This window comes from Wyeomyia smithii, chromosome 2 (assembly GCF_029784165.1).
Source record: "Wyeomyia smithii strain HCP4-BCI-WySm-NY-G18 chromosome 2, ASM2978416v1, whole genome shotgun sequence".
NCBI lineage: Eukaryota > Metazoa > Arthropoda > Insecta > Diptera > Culicidae > Wyeomyia > Wyeomyia smithii.
The window spans coordinates 48,795,926-48,813,855 of NC_073695.1; the positions used below are offsets into that span (position 1 = coordinate 48,795,926).

The following is a 17,930-nucleotide window of genomic DNA, read 5'->3' on the forward strand; positions in this document are numbered from 1 at the left end:
TTTAAGCTGTAAGGCTAAACCCAGTGTTATCTTGTAAACTACACTTATCGTCGCAGTTTTCCGATGGTGCTGTATGCAGAGATCGTGATATCGCCACGTGGCATCATTTCAGTAAATAATAGTAGCAGACAGGGCCGGATTTAGGATTGTGAGGGCCCCCTTTCCTGCTGTCAAATTTTCTATAAAGGAATTGTCATTCAAAAACATATGTTATAGGAAAGTCACCATCACCGACCAAGGATGATCCTCCAATGTTGTCCTCCTCCCCCCATGTTGAAGGCCGCACGTTTCACAACACCTTCAAGCGCAATGTTGAACAGGAGGCATGAAAGTCCGTCGCTTAGTCGAAGTCCCTTGCGTGTTTTAAACAGGCTTGATACCGCACCCGGAAACTTCACTCGGCACTGTACACCATACATCGGGGCCCTAATCAGTCTTGTTAGTTTTGCAGGGAAGCCATTTTCGTCCATAACTTTCCATAGCTCTACACGGTCGATAGTGTTGTAAGCAGCCTCAAAATTGATGACTAGGGTGTGAGTGGGGATTTGGTACTCGCGACACTTTTGGAGGATCTGCCATAACGTAACGATTTGGTCCGTCGTCGATCGCCCATCCACAAAACCGGCTTTATAACTTCCCACAAACCTTCGTGCTATCAGCGAGAGACACCGAAAGATGATCTGGGAGAGCACTTTGTAGTCTGCGTTGAGAATCGTGATTACTCGGTAGTTCTCACATTCCAGCTTGTAGCACTTCTTGTATATTGGGCATATTACTTCCTCCTTCCTCTTGGAATGTTAGGACTCTGCGCGAACCACCACGCGCGGGCATCTTGGCCAGAGAGCTACGGAAGGCAAAAGTGGAGGTAGCAGCCATACAAGAGGTGCGTTGGCCTAAAACCGGAGAACGTGAATTTCGGGCGGTTGATCCGACCGCGGGCACTTCTTCAAGTATCACATCTACTACAGTGGCGACGACAGAGCGGAACGGGGCGACGGTTTCGTGCTGCTGAAAACCAAATGAAGCGTGTTATTAGGTGGAGGCTTATTAATGACCGTCTATTCGTATTGAGGATCATGTACAGATTCTTCAATTACAACCTTATCAACGTGTACGCGCCGACAAACGATAAAACCGATGACGTAAAGGAGAAGATCTATGAGCTCCTTGAGAAAACGTATGGAGACTGGAGAGTGCCCACAACACGATATAAAGATCGTCACCGGAGATACGAACGCACAAGTCAGACGAGAGAAGTTCTTTCGTCCCGTTATTGGTAGGAAAAGCCTTCACTCTACCACCAACGACAATGGCTTGAGGTTAGTGAACTTCGCCGCGGCCAGGGGAATGGCCATCTGTAGTACCCATTTTTCACGGTTGAACATTTGGAAGCACACCTCGAGACACCCCAATAGAGAGGCCTGCTCCCAGATCGACCACATGCTGATCGACGACCGGCACTTTTCAGACGTCATAGATGTGCGGTCCTTTGGAGGGCCAAACATCGACTCGGATCACTATCTCGTGGTAGGCAAGATTCGCGCCCGGTTGTCCAACGTATTTAAATCGAGATTGGCGAGGAAGATACGTCTGGACATCCAGAAGTTATCAGCGGAAGGAGTTGCTGCAGAGTATGCTCGGAAAATTCATAGAAGGTGAACCAGTTGGAGTGGACCTGAACGAGAAGTGGAAGCACATCCATGATGCGGTCAGCGAAACAGCGCGAGAAGTGATAGGCATGATAACGGGAACCACGCATAGTGGGTGGTTCGATGCTGAGTGTCTAGAGGTGACGAAGGAGAAGAACCGAGCCTACGCCAACACGTTAGTAGCAGCTAATCGTGTAACGCGTCAGATGCGGGAGATATACCGGGAGGCAAGAACTGCCGAAAAGCGGCTTGATCGCCGTAAGAAACGTGAGCACTACGATCGCGTCCTCGTGGAGGCGGAGAATTGCTTCATCAGGCACGACACGAGGAGTTTCTATAGAGCAATCAACGGAATCAGGAACCGGACCGTGCCAGTACCTGCCATGTGCAATGACAGGAAGGGGAATCTGATTCCCGATAAATCGCAGATGGCCAGGCGTTGGAAGCAACATTCTGAAGTGGTGTTGAACAGTGAGAAAGGTAGGAGAGTTGTCGAGGGGAACAGGATAGAAATTGGAGAGGACGGACAAGCTGTGGACCCACCAACATTGGACGAGGAAAAGAATGCTTGCAAAGTGCTAAAGAACCACAAAGCCGCTGGGAAGGACGGCTTACCGGTCGAACTTTTCAAAGTCGGGAGCGAGCGGCTATGTAGTGCAATTCACCAGATTATCCTAAGGGTATGGTCTGAGGAACAACTACCTACGGAGTGGTTGGAAGAACTCATATGCCCTATCTACAAGAAGGGACATAGGCTCGACTGTAGTAATTATCGAGGCATAACCCTCCTCAATTCTGCTTACAAAATTCTCTCCCGTATCCTGTTTCAGCGACTGAGGCCGTTGCAGGAAGCCTTTGTTGGAGAATACCAATGCGGTTTTCGAGTGGGGCGATCTACAACGGACAAGATGTTTACCTTGAGATAGATTCTCGACAAGTTTCGAAAACACAACTTGCAGACGCATCATCTGTTCGTTGACTTTAGGGCGGCGTACGACACAGTGAAACGCAACGAGCTTTGGCAAAAAATGCTAGAACATGGTTTCCCAACAAAACTAGTTAAACTGTTACGTGCGATGCTTGACGGTTTCACATCATGCGTCAGAACAGTGGGCGAAATTTCGGATGCGTTTGTGACGTTAGATGGTCTGAAGCAACGTGACGGGCTCTCGAACTTGCTGTTCAACATAGCTTTGGAAGGTGCAATACGAAGGGCAGGTGTGCAGAGGAGCGGAACCATCATCACCAAGTCTCACATGCTTCTGAGCTTCGCGGACGACATTGATAAAATTTGTGTTAACCGTAGAGCAGTTGAGGAGGCCTTTACGGCTCTCAAAAGGGAAGCTGCGAAAATTGGACTCACCATTAACACTGCCAAAACGAAGTACATGGTGGCTGGCAGAGAGCGTGGTAGTTCTGCGGTGCTGCGATGGAGATGGATGGGCATACTTTCGAAGTGGTCGACGAATTTGTTCATCTTGGTACTCTCGTGACATGTGCCAACGAAGTGAGCCGCGAGGTGAAGAGACGGATTGCGACGGCGAATAGGGCTTATTACGGATTGCGTAGCCTACAGATCCGTACGAAATTTGCGCTCTATAGGACTCTGATCCTCCCGGTGGCGCTCTACGGACATGAATCGTGGACGTGGAAGAAGGCCGATCGACGAGTGCTTGGGGTCTTCGAACGTAGAATCCTGCGATCAATACTCAGAGACAAAGTGACAATGGGGTGTGGCGCATGAATCACGAGCTGTACGAAGTATACAAACACGCTGATATTGTCAAGCTGATGAAACACGGCAGGTTACAGTGGGCTGGCCACGTAGCACGGATGGCGGATGAGCGACCGGCAAAGATAATATTTGGCAGGGAACCGGATAGAGGTCGACGACTTCGAGGCAGACCGCGCACGCGCTGGATGTGTGCTGTCGACGAGGATGTCAGAGCAGCGGGTGTAAGGGGAGACTGGAGAGTAGCAGCCCAAGACCGAGTTTTGTGGTAACGTATCCTGGATTCGGCATGGGATCTCAACGATCTGTCGCCATAAAAGTAAAGTAAAGTAAGTACTTCCTCCTTCCACTTATCCGGCAGCGGTTCTATATTTCAGATCCTGATTATCAGCTGATGCAGACAGGAAGCCAACCTATCCGTGCCCAGCTTGATATGCTCCGCTGCGATGCCATATGATTTGTTGTTCTTGAGCTGCTTTATAGCATCCTTAACTTCACTTATCGTGGGGGCGGTATCCCAACACATTTCAGCTCGCGGCACAAAGCCTGCGCGGGGTTTCGTTTTAGTTTTTGTAGGATCTATGTGTTTCATGAGAACGGTACAGTTGCTTCATTTCCTCGTACTTCAACTCTTCCAGGCGCCACTTTTTGTCCCGAAAAAGATGGGTCTACTGTCTTCGTTTCTGTTTGTATCGACTCACATTATGACGGGTGCTTTGCTACAGCATGAATGCCCGCGCTGCATTCTTCTCGTCTAGAGTCGTTTAATACTCCTCGTCAAATCAGCCATTACGTTGATTCCTCTCGACGAATCCAACAGTACCTTCCGCTGCATTGTTAGTGACTGCTTTCATAGTACTTCAGAGACGTTTCGGTAAGCTTCCGTCAGCGCTGCCTCAAGGCTTTTCGCGTACTGAGTAGAGGCTTCGGGGAGTTCAAGTCGCTCTAGATCATATCAACCGTTGTTTGGCGCATTTTGACCATCAGGAGATAGTGGTCAGAATCGACGTTTGCGTCACGATAGGTTTGGACGTCGTCATTATCCGAGAATTGATCTCCAGGTGTACCGATATGGGAGGCTATGCTGGAAGTAGGTACTACGTATGGTCATGTCCTTGGAGATGGCGAAGTCAATGATGCTTATTACGGGAGTCACTTCACGGTGAAATCAGAGTGAAGTTAATAAAGTCCTATTACGGGACTCACGTAGGCGAGAAAAACGTCGCAAAGTGACATCTGCTGTGAAAACTGGGTTATTGTCAGTGTCATATCAGTGGAGTGGAAACGGAAGAAGCGACGTTTCGCGTGGAATTATTTCACGACCATTTTGAACGGTGAAATGATTTCACGAAGATAGGGAAGTTTAAAAATCGATTGATTTGTGATCTAGCGATGATATATATGGGATTTATTTTCCAGTAACAAGGCGAATCTTTTTTTTTTTTTTCTTGAAAAAAATCGACTCTTTTGGACTTACTAATCTTTGAGCTGCGGCCAATGGAACGTAAGGGAAAAATTGACCTTCGAATTTCGTTTAGCGGTAGGACTCAAAAGTTTCCTCTTGTCGAAAAATGTCCTCATACAAAATTTCAGCTCAATCGACTTTCCGGGACTTATAAATTTTTGAGCTGGGAAACTCTTACATTTCACTTGTCGTATTCTCAATGCACTGGCAATCTCACTTCACGGAGGTAATTTTTGTTACCTCACTTGAGGTGAAATCGGGAATAGGTCTCAAAAAGTGAAGTGAGCGCAAGAGTGAAATATATTTCACCGTGAAGTGACTCCCGTAATAACTGAACTTTTCAATAACCGGTCTAAAACCCTCCTCCTGGCTAACCTGAGCTTTGAGATCTTCGAAAACGATTTTGACGGTATGTTTTGGGCAGCTATCGTATGCACGCTCCAGCTGCACATAAAAGGCTTTCTTAGAGGATGGATACGAAACTATTGCAACACCTTCAATTGGCTGTAACTTTTTTCCTGTACGAAGGAAATTACCCAAATTTCGAACTTTCTGTCTACAGAATGTATTGTTTACATGCTGTGAATTTGACATTGTGTGTTTTGTTGCCGCTTTTTTGTTTTGTTGGAAGCTGTTTAATGTCGTGTGTTTTGTTGCCGCCAATATGGAAGCTATTTAATGTCGTTTTCGTTTTTGCGGTGTAGCTACACCACCGACAAACTGACATGAATCCTTGAACAAAAATGTACGATTATTCTGCTCAAAAATTCAAATCTAAATACGTTACAACACTAGCGCCACACATACTTGGGTTCGCGCAACACCTCTACCGTACTACAGATGACCAGAGATGCCAGATGTGAAGGCTTGTCTTTATTTGGAAGACATTTGAGCTCGTATAAAGACGTGAAAGCCTAATAGTCGGCGGATTAGTTGAACACAATTTAGTGTGTTTACTATGATGTTTGATAACTGTAAAAATTTCAGTAGAGATGTGTTCACATATTAATAATGTGTGAAGACATGTTTCGTGATGCGTGATGACATTTGAAAAAATGACCTGGCATCCCTGTAGATGACTGATCAGCATTCCGTCATATCAAACGTCACGTCGGTTGACAGCCAATTTTGACATAAGCGATCGCTGCATTTTAAAATGACGGTTTTGGATTTTTGATCAAATTTCAGAATCTAGTTTCATGTCAGTTTGTCGGTGGCTACACCGCATAGTGGCAGGTCTCTATACAAAAGTCGGAAAAAATCTAAAAGTCTTTTTTATATGATGGAAATTACATATTATTACAATTTTGGAGTGGTGAACTCATTTCTGATGTCAGAAAATGTTGAAAAAAGCAATTTATGCACCTAGAGTGCCGTTAGACCTTTCTCATGATCAAATTTTTGTTTTTGATTCAATCTTGCCTAAAATTTTGATAGGAGAACCGCTCTTATATTTATCTCAACACCTATATTCATCTCATTGCTTTTATTTGTCCAATTTACTGTAAAATTTTACATTTTTATAGTAAAAGTAGGTTTATTTTACCTCTTGATTAAATCGGACAGTCGGAAATTAAGAGCGATGAGAAGAGCGAAATAAAAGCGACGGGAAGAATATAGGTGCTAAGATGAATAATGGGGTGGTTCCCACACTTGTTCTTAATCGAAAAAAAATAGAATCGCATTTTTTGTTTGGTTCTTAGGGTACTCCTTTCTGAATTAGGGTGGTGCATGAATCGTCATAATTCAATTTATTTTATTTTGAAAATTTTTTAGCTTTTAAGCCGTTTGACCAATTTAAGATCTTTCTGCAACAAGTTAGAGGTCTTTTAAGGAACATTATAAGATCGTATGGTAGTTTATTTCAACGTCATTGAAAATATAAAAGACGATATATTTTTTCTCATCATTTCAATTTATTCTTTCTTTATACATCTTTCAGTACTGAAAGCGGTTTACAAGTTTATATAAAAATGCTTGAAAATACTGAAAAAACTTCATGTATACTTCTCAGTCAATCATGTTGTTTAAAAATACGAAATTGAATATTTTACAACTGACCATCATACGTCTCCATAGTTTTATTTTCAAAATATCTCCCTATGAGCGACGATGTGCAAAACCGGACCCGAAAATCTGAAAAGTACAATAAATTTCCGATTGATTGTTGGTTATCCGATCGTTCCGAACTGTTTCACAAGATTGTACGGTAGAAATGAAATTAAAAATACATGTTTTTTGGCTTCCCTGCAATATGTTTTATCTCGATTGAGTAATTGGTTATATTTTTGGAAAGTTTTGAAAATGAACCAAAAAGTACACAAATTTCCCTTCAAAATGAAACTTGTTGAATCAAAATCGGATCAAAACTGAGGAAGTTTCAGGTGTTTGAAGTTGAGCTAAATATTGTGATTTCAAACATGAAAATCATCGAAATTGCCTGATATAACAATATCACGATATCTCAACCGATTGTCATGAAACTTTGGGAGAAGGTCATTTACACTTTGAGAATCTTCGGAAAAATGCAAAACAACAAAAATATCGACATGAAAAATCGAGGTTTTTTCCGGCCTTCGACCACTGTGCGTTGATCAGCCGTCCCTAACACGGAGAACAGACGCTGTTTTGAGCCGCACCAATGATCGCGTCGCACCTTATCTATTGTCGGAGGATAACATTGCTCAGGGTACACTAAGCAGTTGTGTCCATGTTTCAGTTGGCAGTGTATTGGAATCCTATGACTCGTGGAGGTGTGAGATAGGAGCTTGTGAGGACCGGAGCTAAGTTTGACACTCCTTCCAGGTTGACTCACCATTTGAATCCCGCTCCAAAAATCTTGGTAGTCATCAATACTCCTTACCGAGATTCGGTAGTAAATTCTAAGTGCTATGAGGTAATTGTTAAATCTGGCGTGTGTATTTTTTCATTCAGTGTTCGGTTGGATACAACTAGAAACTGTTGAACTCTTATGAGTAACGCAGTTCTTTCGACAAACCTTCTAATGCATATAAACTGATTTGCAACTTTTTGCAACCCTCCGAGAAATTTGGACTCAGAATATGGCTATTTTCAACGAAAAACTAGAAATATCTTGTCAACAAATGAAAATATCAACGCAAAGCAAAGCAAGCAAAGCCTTGGGGTGCTACATTCCGTATCGGAATTCGACCTGATGTTTTACTATACACAGACTTCGCAGCCAACTGTTAAGTGTACAGGACAATTGCGGGGCTAGCGCTACGATCCTACTGACACTAACTATCTCTCCCGAGCCGGGACTCGAAAATACGACGACTGGCTTATGAGGCCAGCATCGTACCTCGAGACCAGGTGGAAGATGCAGATGCATCAACGCAATATATTCTACAAAGTTGCGAGGTTTAGCGAAATGAATAAAACCTAAGAATATTTTGACTTTTTTGACGATTACAAAAAAAGTTATGAACAAAAAACTAATTCCGAGAGATGTTTCTAGAAAACTCTATTTCGTCACATCAGATGTACAGATAGAAGATTGCAGTGCTCAGCAATTCTTTTTCTTATAGATCTTTCTACCACTTTGCTGAAGAAAGCAATCCGGTATTTTGAAAATTAGAAAAAATATTTTTGTTATCTAGCTGTTGGGATCATAAAACCGCAAACGTCGAAAGAAAGGTCTTGTTTCATGGTATAAACTTGCTGATGACACTGGGTACATACAATTAATATTTCACGGTCAAATCTAAAACGATCACGATTTTACGAGTTTGGACCACTGTGCATTTGCAGGAGACTGTTTTGCGTAACGCGACACCGTCGACATACCGTAATGGTTTTGCGAACATTTCGCTAAAAATTCAGTATTTCCTATGTTGTAATATATACGGGGGAGCTCCGTAGCCGCAAGGTTACGAATCCAACAGTACCTTCCGCTGCATTGTTAGTGACTGCTTTCATAGTACTTCAGAGACGTTTCGGTAAGCTTCCGTCAGCGCTGCCTCAAGGCTTTTCGCGTACTGAGTAGAGGCTTCGGGGAGTTCAAGTCGCTCTAGATCATATCAACCGTTGTTTGGCGCATTTTGACCATCAGGAGATAGTGGTCAGAATCGACGTTTGCGTCACGATAGGTTTGGACGTCGTCATTATCCGAGAATTGATCTCCAGGTGTACCGATATGGGAGGCTATGCTGGAAGTAGGTACTACGTATGGTCATGTCCTTGGAGATGGCGAAGTCAATGATGCTTATTACGGGAGTCACTTCACGGTGAAATCAGAGTGAAGTTAATAAAGTCCTATTACGGGACTCACGTAGGCGAGAAAAACGTCGCAAAGTGACATCTGCTGTGAAAACTGGGTTATTGTCAGTGTCATATCAGTGGAGTGGAAACGGAAGAAGCGACGTTTCGCGTGGAATTATTTCACGACCATTTTGAACGGTGAAATGATTTCACGAAGATAGGGAAGTTTAAAAATCGATTGATTTGTGATCTAGCGATGATATATATGGGATTTATTTTCCAGTAACAAGGCGAATCTTTTTTTTTTTTTTCTTGAAAAAAATCGACTCTTTTGGACTTACTAATCTTTGAGCTGCGGCCAATGGAACGTAAGGGAAAAATTGACCTTCGAATTTCGTTTAGCGGTAGGACTCAAAAGTTTCCTCTTGTCGAAAAATGTCCTCATACAAAATTTCAGCTCAATCGACTTTCCGGGACTTATAAATTTTTGAGCTGGGAAACTCTTACATTTCACTTGTCGTATTCTCAATGCACTGGCAATCTCACTTCACGGAGGTAATTTTTGTTACCTCACTTGAGGTGAAATCGGGAATAGGTCTCAAAAAGTGAAGTGAGCGCGAGAGTGAAATATATTTCACCGTGAAGTGACTCCCGTAATAACTGAACTTTTCAATAACCGGTCTAAAACCCTCCTCCTGGCTAACCTGAGCTTTGAGATCTTCGAAAACGATTTTGACGGTATGTTTTGGGCAGCTATCGTATGCACGCTCCAGCTGCACATAAAAGGCTTTCTTAGAGGATGGATACGAAACTATTGCAACACCTTCAATTGGCTGTAACTTTTTTCCTGTACGAAGGAAATTACCCAAATTTCGAACTTTCTGTCTACAGAATGTATTGTTTACATGCTGTGAATTTGACATTGTGTGTTTTGTTGCCGCTTTTTTGTTTTGTTGGAAGCTGTTTAATGTCGTGTGTTTTGTTGCCGCCAATATGGAAGCTATTTAATGTCGTTTTCGTTTTTGCGGTGTAGCTACACCACCGACAAACTGACATGAATCCTTGAACAAAAATGTACGATTATTCTGCTCAAAAATTCAAATCTAAATACGTTACAACACTAGCGCCACACATACTTGGGTTCGCGCAACACCTCTACCGTACTACAGATGACCAGAGATGCCAGATGTGAAGGCTTGTCTTTATTTGGAAGACATTTGAGCTCGTATAAAGACGTGAAAGCCTAATAGTCGGCGGATTAGTTGAACACAATTTAGTGTGTTTACTATGATGTTTGATAACTGTAAAAATTTCAGTAGAGATGTGTTCACATATTAATAATGTGTGAAGACATGTTTCGTGATGCGTGATGACATTTGAAAAAATGACCTGGCATCCCTGTAGATGACTGATCAGCATTCCGTCATATCAAACGTCACGTCGGTTGACAGCCAATTTTGACATAAGCGATCGCTGCATTTTAAAATGACGGTTTTGGATTTTTGATCAAATTTCAGAATCTAGTTTCATGTCAGTTTGTCGGTGGCTACACCGCATAGTGGCAGGTCTCTATACAAAAGTCGGAAAAAATCTAAAAGTCTTTTTTATATGATGGAAATTACATATTATTACAATTTTGGAGTGGTGAACTCATTTCTGATGTCAGAAAATGTTGAAAAAAGCAATTTATGCACCTAGAGTGCCGTTAGACCTTTCTCATGATCAAATTTTTGTTTTTGATTCAATCTTGCCTAAAATTTTGATAGGAGAACCGCTCTTATATTTATCTCAACACCTATATTCATCTCATTGCTTTTATTTGTCCAATTTACTGTAAAATTTTACATTTTTATAGTAAAAGTAGGTTTATTTTACCTCTTGATTAAATCGGACAGTCGGAAATTAAGAGCGATGAGAAGAGCGAAATAAAAGCGACGGGAAGAATATAGGTGCTAAGATGAATAATGGGGTGGTTCCCACACTTGTTCTTAATCGAAAAAAAATAGAATCGCATTTTTTGTTTGGTTCTTAGGGTACTCCTTTCTGAATTAGGGTGGTGCATGAATCGTCATAATTCAATTTATTTTATTTTGAAAATTTTTTAGCTTTTAAGCCGTTTGACCAATTTAAGATCTTTCTGCAACAAGTTAGAGGTCTTTTAAGGAACATTATAAGATCGTATGGTAGTTTATTTCAACGTCATTGAAAATATAAAAGACGATATATTTTTTCTCATCATTTCAATTTATTCTTTCTTTATACATCTTTCAGTACTGAAAGCGGTTTACAAGTTTATATAAAAATGCTTGAAAATACTGAAAAAACTTCATGTATACTTCTCAGTCAATCATGTTGTTTAAAAATACGAAATTGAATATTTTACAACTGACCATCATACGTCTCCATAGTTTTATTTTCAAAATATCTCCCTATGAGCGACGATGTGCAAAACCGGACCCGAAAATCTGAAAAGTACAATAAATTTCCGATTGATTGTTGGTTATCCGATCGTTCCGAACTGTTTCACAAGATTGTACGGTAGAAATGAAATTAAAAATACATGTTTTTTGGCTTCCCTGCAATATGTTTTATCTCGATTGAGTAATTGGTTATATTTTTGGAAAGTTTTGAAAATGAACCAAAAAGTACACAAATTTCCCTTCAAAATGAAACTTGTTGAATCAAAATCGGATCAAAACTGAGGAAGTTTCAGGTGTTTGAAGTTGAGCTAAATATTGTGATTTCAAACATGAAAATCATCGAAATTGCCTGATATAACAATATCACGATATCTCAACCGATTGTCATGAAACTTTGGGAGAAGGTCATTTACACTTTGAGAATCTTCGGAAAAATGCAAAACAACAAAAATATCGACATGAAAAATCGAGGTTTTTTCCGGCCTTCGACCACTGTGCGTTGATCAGCCGTCCCTAACACGGAGAACAGACGCTGTTTTGAGCCGCACCAATGATCGCGTCGCACCTTATCTATTGTCGGAGGATAACATTGCTCAGGGTACACTAAGCAGTTGTGTCCATGTTTCAGTTGGCAGTGTATTGGAATCCTATGACTCGTGGAGGTGTGAGATAGGAGCTTGTGAGGACCGGAGCTAAGTTTGACACTCCTTCCAGGTTGACTCACCATTTGAATCCCGCTCCAAAAATCTTGGTAGTCATCAATACTCCTTACCGAGATTCGGTAGTAAATTCTAAGTGCTATGAGGTAATTGTTAAATCTGGCGTGTGTATTTTTTCATTCAGTGTTCGGTTGGATACAACTAGAAACTGTTGAACTCTTATGAGTAACGCAGTTCTTTCGACAAACCTTCTAATGCATATAAACTGATTTGCAACTTTTTGCAACCCTCCGAGAAATTTGGACTCAGAATATGGCTATTTTCAACGAAAAACTAGAAATATCTTGTCAACAAATGAAAATATCAACGCAAAGCAAAGCAAGCAAAGCCTTGGGGTGCTACATTCCGTATCGGAATTCGACCTGATGTTTTACTATACACAGACTTCGCAGCCAACTGTTAAGTGTACAGGACAATTGCGGGGCTAGCGCTACGATCCTACTGACACTAACTATCTCTCCCGAGCCGGGACTCGAAAATACGACGACTGGCTTATGAGGCCAGCATCGTACCTCGAGACCAGGTGGAAGATGCAGATGCATCAACGCAATATATTCTACAAAGTTGCGAGGTTTAGCGAAATGAATAAAACCTAAGAATATTTTGACTTTTTTGACGATTACAAAAAAAGTTATGAACAAAAAACTAATTCCGAGAGATGTTTCTAGAAAACTCTATTTCGTCACATCAGATGTACAGATAGAAGATTGCAGTGCTCAGCAATTCTTTTTCTTATAGATCTTTCTACCACTTTGCTGAAGAAAGCAATCCGGTATTTTGAAAATTAGAAAAAATATTTTTGTTATCTAGCTGTTGGGATCATAAAACCGCAAACGTCGAAAGAAAGGTCTTGTTTCATGGTATAAACTTGCTGATGACACTGGGTACATACAATTAATATTTCACGGTCAAATCTAAAACGATCACGATTTTACGAGTTTGGACCACTGTGCATTTGCAGGAGACTGTTTTGCGTAACGCGACACCGTCGACATACCGTAATGGTTTTGCGAACATTTCGCTAAAAATTCAGTATTTCCTATGTTGTAATATATACGGGGGAGCTCCGTAGCCGCAAGGTTACAGAGTCCGCTTTGGTAAGCAGGTGGTCGTGGGTTCGAATCTTAGTAGAATCAGGCCATTTGGTTGTCAAAGAACTTTTAAGCATGGGTTTATTCTCAGGCTCCCCACCCAGTACTCTTCCTTCAATCTGGATTCTACAGTACCCTTGTTGACTCTCCTTCTAACAAAAATAAGTCCCTATTATAATAAAACTGGTGTGAGTAGCATATGAAAGTTCTCTCCAGGGAATTGTAACTAGGCGATATTGTTAGGATGGACAGAGGATGGACGGTATAGTAGAGCAGTAGGCTTGAAACGGAAAGGAAATTACACACAAGCACTGATATGAATGAAAAGCGTATCACTTACTTCAATAGTGTTACAGCTAATAATATGAAGTGCGGAGTACAGAAAAAACCTGGGCAATATCACAATAGATCTAAGCACTGGTCGCAGTGATGAGTCCACACAGAAAAAAATGTTGTAATATGTCATTTTGTTGGATTTGTTCTCCGGAACAAATGCCCAGAAAAACCCAGGGTCCAAGAACTTACGATAGAGCTTGAAAGAGTTGAAAAAGCGAAATTCAGCGATGGTGTCGCGTATCAAAATGAATCGGGTTGCAGTACATGATACAACTATCTTAATTGCTAAACTAACCCGTCATAAGAAAATACATTTAGTTGGCATTATTTACGACCTGTTTGATCATATACTCTTGCTAATTTCTAATATCCTGGCTAAAATGTACGCCAAAGTCGGTTCCTCATGGTGTGCACGTTACGCTGGAATGTGTCCTATGAGCATTTCGGTTTGCATTCCTGGACATTTTGTCAAAAAATTTTTTTTTAGAAAAAAAATTAGAAAATATCACTTCTTTTTTTTCAATAGATAGATATTCAGTGTTTATTTTCATTTTATAGCCAAAAAAATATTTGTTAACGGTGTATATTTTCTTCACAGGGCATTATTAATTCCCTACAACACAATTCCAGACAGTTTTCTATACAACCAACGATTTCTGTACTACAATGCCTTGCCAATAATGCCAATAAAACCTATACCAAAATGCAAAATTACTGTCGAGATGCTCAGTTTGCTAAGCCAAATATGTGTGCCAGGTTTCATTTAAATAGAAAATGGTCGATCAATTTTTCAAGTTTTTAGGTCATTTGGTGTGATTTAGAAATCATTAAAATTGGGACATTTTTTATGGATTTGCCCAACTACTATATTTTTATACTAAAAAGTTCAAAGTTTTTAGTTGTTCAAAGTTTTAACTGATTTAAATTTAGTATTGAGTTTGTCTGCATCTGAGCATTCTATCACTAACACCTCGTATATTTATTACATTTACTTAAATACTACAATGAAAATAATGCTAGATCACATCAAAATAGTTACACATTTAAACACTTCAATCAATTTGTCAGTATTCGCTCTCTCTTTGATTAGAATTTCTCGCTGAAACAAAATTAGTCGCTTCGGTTCAACCCACCAGTTCGGTTGCCTAGTCCGTAAGGCGGCAAATTAGACGTTTCCAGGTAATAGGTTCCACGCGCGCTAGAAATTGAAAAGTTAATAATGCACAGCATGCACACTTTGAGCGAGAAAGTTTCACCAAAAGCACTAAACAGATGGCAAAGTTATAGAAATTCGTGATGAGCAGACAGACAGAGATTGTGGCACTGACACGCCGTGAGCTGATTTAGCTAATGGTAAAAGTTAATTACGTACGCAACCATAGTTTTGTACTGTGAACTTGTACGCTTCAAAAGCACTACAACTGATGCTCGAGCAAACTAATAAGAAGTTTTTGAAGGAATGTCTATATCTCATTATTTATGTGTTTTTTTTTCTGATATTTGAATGCTTACCTATGATTGACATGCTCACCCATGAATATCGATTTTGCATTTCCTCTGCAGTTCTCCGAAGGAGAATTAAAAATTTCCTTAAACTCACAGTGGTAAGCTACAAAGTTTAACGGAAGCAGAATCGATTCGGCAAAAAACGCTGTCGACCGATAGTGGCTGCAAGCATCTGGTAGGGAAGATTAAGAAAACTCATTAGTACCTCTCGAACGTCACTCGATGGTTTGTATGTAGATAGCCGTACGCAAAGTTAAAGTGTCTAAAAGTTCACATCCCGGTTGGTTGGGCACACCTTGATTTGGATAGAAGTCAACGTGCGCTCGGGCCGTGACTTCTCCCAAGACCAACCCGTCGGTGTGGATAGCATCTACAAAGCGAGCATCCGAGCTGCTTACAGCATCTACCGAACGCGGTGCGAATAAGGGACCAGCTGGATCCAAAGCGGTAACTCTAAAAAATTCAACTCCGGTCAAAGGTAAAATTTTAGCATGATTAATTGTCTCTATATATGCATACGCATACCTTGCCAATTTGCCTCCAAAATATTTACCCACGTTACCGGCAATGTGAGCACCTAGACTGTGCCCAACAATGTGCACCTGGTCATACTGGATACCATTTTCTCGGATAAACACTGCCAAAATTTCCCCAATCCTGTAGCCTACCGAGCGCACTAACCTCCGAGCATCGTGGTATGGCAGGGAGGAAGCGTTTGCCCAATCCGCCACCAGCAAGTTATGTTTGTCTTGAACAAGGTAAGCATTCCTCACCGGAACCGTAGCCACTTGGTTTCGATCGGCATTCCAACCGTGGATAAGAACCTTGAGCAGTTTTCCTGGCTCGAACCGCCACAGTGTGCTATTGCTAGCTGAGATATCAATCTCTCCAGATAAATTACTTCGCCGTTCGAAATGGTACGGTATTTATTATTGAAATGTAAATACACCTCTTGGCGAAGAAATCCACTTACGGTGCATAGAAGAACAATTTTACTTCGGAAACTTCTCTCGAGTAGGAACCACTCCTGAAAGCGGCTACCAAGGGGCAAACACAGCTAACTACCAAGCTAAAACGGAAATGCATCGTGCCAGTAGAATGCTAGCAACTGTCTGAATTCCCACCCAACTAAAGCCGGCAGCAACGTTTTAGCTTAAACCAGTGGCAACGTGAAGTAAGCTGAGAGGAAATTAGCAAATGAAACTAAATTACCCACCAGGCTATGCTTGAGGATAATAGGTTGTGTTGAGTGCAGCTAATGATACATGATGAAGTAAAGAGTAACGAGATGTTTTAGTATTTGCAAACTGATAACGAATTAACTCGTCATCGAGAGAATATCGTGCTTGCAGTTTTCCCCTTTTAAGTGCTCGCATTACTTTATGGGTTTTCTGTGGCCAAAATGAAGGTAAAATAATTTTTCGAATAAACTTTCTCCAATTCTAGTGCACGCTACATAGAAAATCTGGTATAACATACAAATATAAAAAAAAAGAATTAAAACATTACAAAGGTTGTGTCTGAAACATGACCGCGTGTTTGACATTAAGTAAATTTTTACATTGCCTTGAATGTCAGGGAAAATTCAAATATAACCTCATTCATAATAATTTCTTATTTCTATTGCTATGCCCCATATATATCTGTTTCCTCACATAGTTCAAAAGATAGGTACCAAGCTGCATAGAAACATCTGGTATAACATAAAAAGTAAAAAAATAATAAAAAAATACTGACGGCCGCGTTGTTGACGCAGAACAACGTTTATCCAGTTGTCGCATTACACCTCTTTCTTAATATTTTTTATTTTTATTGTTGTGCCCTTTAGATATCTGATTCCTCACAAAATTAAAAATAGGGAAACCTACGTCGCATCGTATATAAAGAGTTACCTCCTTGAACATTATTTTACGCAGGGCCGGCGTCACACTATTTTCCCCAGTGGGTAGTAAACAATAGGGAAGGTTCATGGACTTCCAGCAGTTAACCGGAACAATCACCAAGGCAGACGAAAACATACGTGTAGGCATGTTTTTGAGTTTGAAACGAGCGTTCCGCTAGTTTCATATAGAACCCTATCAAATGGTGGGAATTAAATCGCCTGTAAGGTAGACAATGAGTGCTCGAATCAGAGGGAATTACTGATGGGGTGTTAAATACTAAAATTTTGACAGTCTGGGAAAAGGTTGGTTTCACTGATCAGTAAACGAAAATAATTATAGTATGTAAATCAACGTCAAGAATTGTCACAGACGGAAATTAAAGGAGATTAAGAAAATTCGAGGCTTGGCTGAACGAGAAAAAAAAAATAACTCGATCTTACCGAACAGACAAGTCAGAAATTTCTAAAAAATAAGTCAGTGAACCATAAACGTTAATTTTATTAGAGAATTCTGAAAATAAGTGAATAAATTAAACCGTTGCAAAATGGAGTGTATTCTAAGTTAATTTGATTTTTTCCAGTTTTTGACCTAACAGAAAGTTATTGGTTTACTTTTATAAAACCGTGAGCCCAGCAAATTGATTAAATTCTAAACGGTAAGCACGCGTTTTTTCCGTGTTGGGTATTTTATCACTGCGACCAATTTTTTGATCTTTTGTGACAACGCGTTACTAAAAAGGGAAAACGAAATAAATCAAGTAGCTATTCTATTTCTCATTAAAAAAAATTGATCAAATTATAACAGAAATCAAAACGTGAGTCAGAAAAAATCAAATTATTAGTGAGGCAGAGCTAAATATAAAAAAACAGTTTCGTGAGGTAAATTGGTGGAAATTGAATATGGTGTGT

At 40.6% G+C, this 17,930-nt stretch overlaps 1 protein-coding gene across 1 annotated transcript; it reads right to left on the reverse strand.

Moving 5' to 3' along the window:
• Positions 1-14,173: 14,173 nt before the first annotated feature.
• On the reverse strand, positions 14,174-16,258 carry LOC129723473 (pancreatic lipase-related protein 3-like). Its single transcript, XM_055677711.1, has 5 exons — positions 16,113-16,258; positions 15,665-16,039; positions 15,387-15,592; positions 15,146-15,311; positions 14,174-14,831 (listed from the first exon to the last, which is right to left on the reverse strand). The coding sequence occupies exons 1-5, from the start codon at positions 16,223-16,225 to the stop codon at positions 14,744-14,746; spliced, it is 948 nt and encodes a 315-aa protein (XP_055533686.1). The 5' UTR covers positions 16,226-16,258; the 3' UTR covers positions 14,174-14,743.
• Between the last annotated feature and the right edge of the window lie 1,672 nt (positions 16,259-17,930).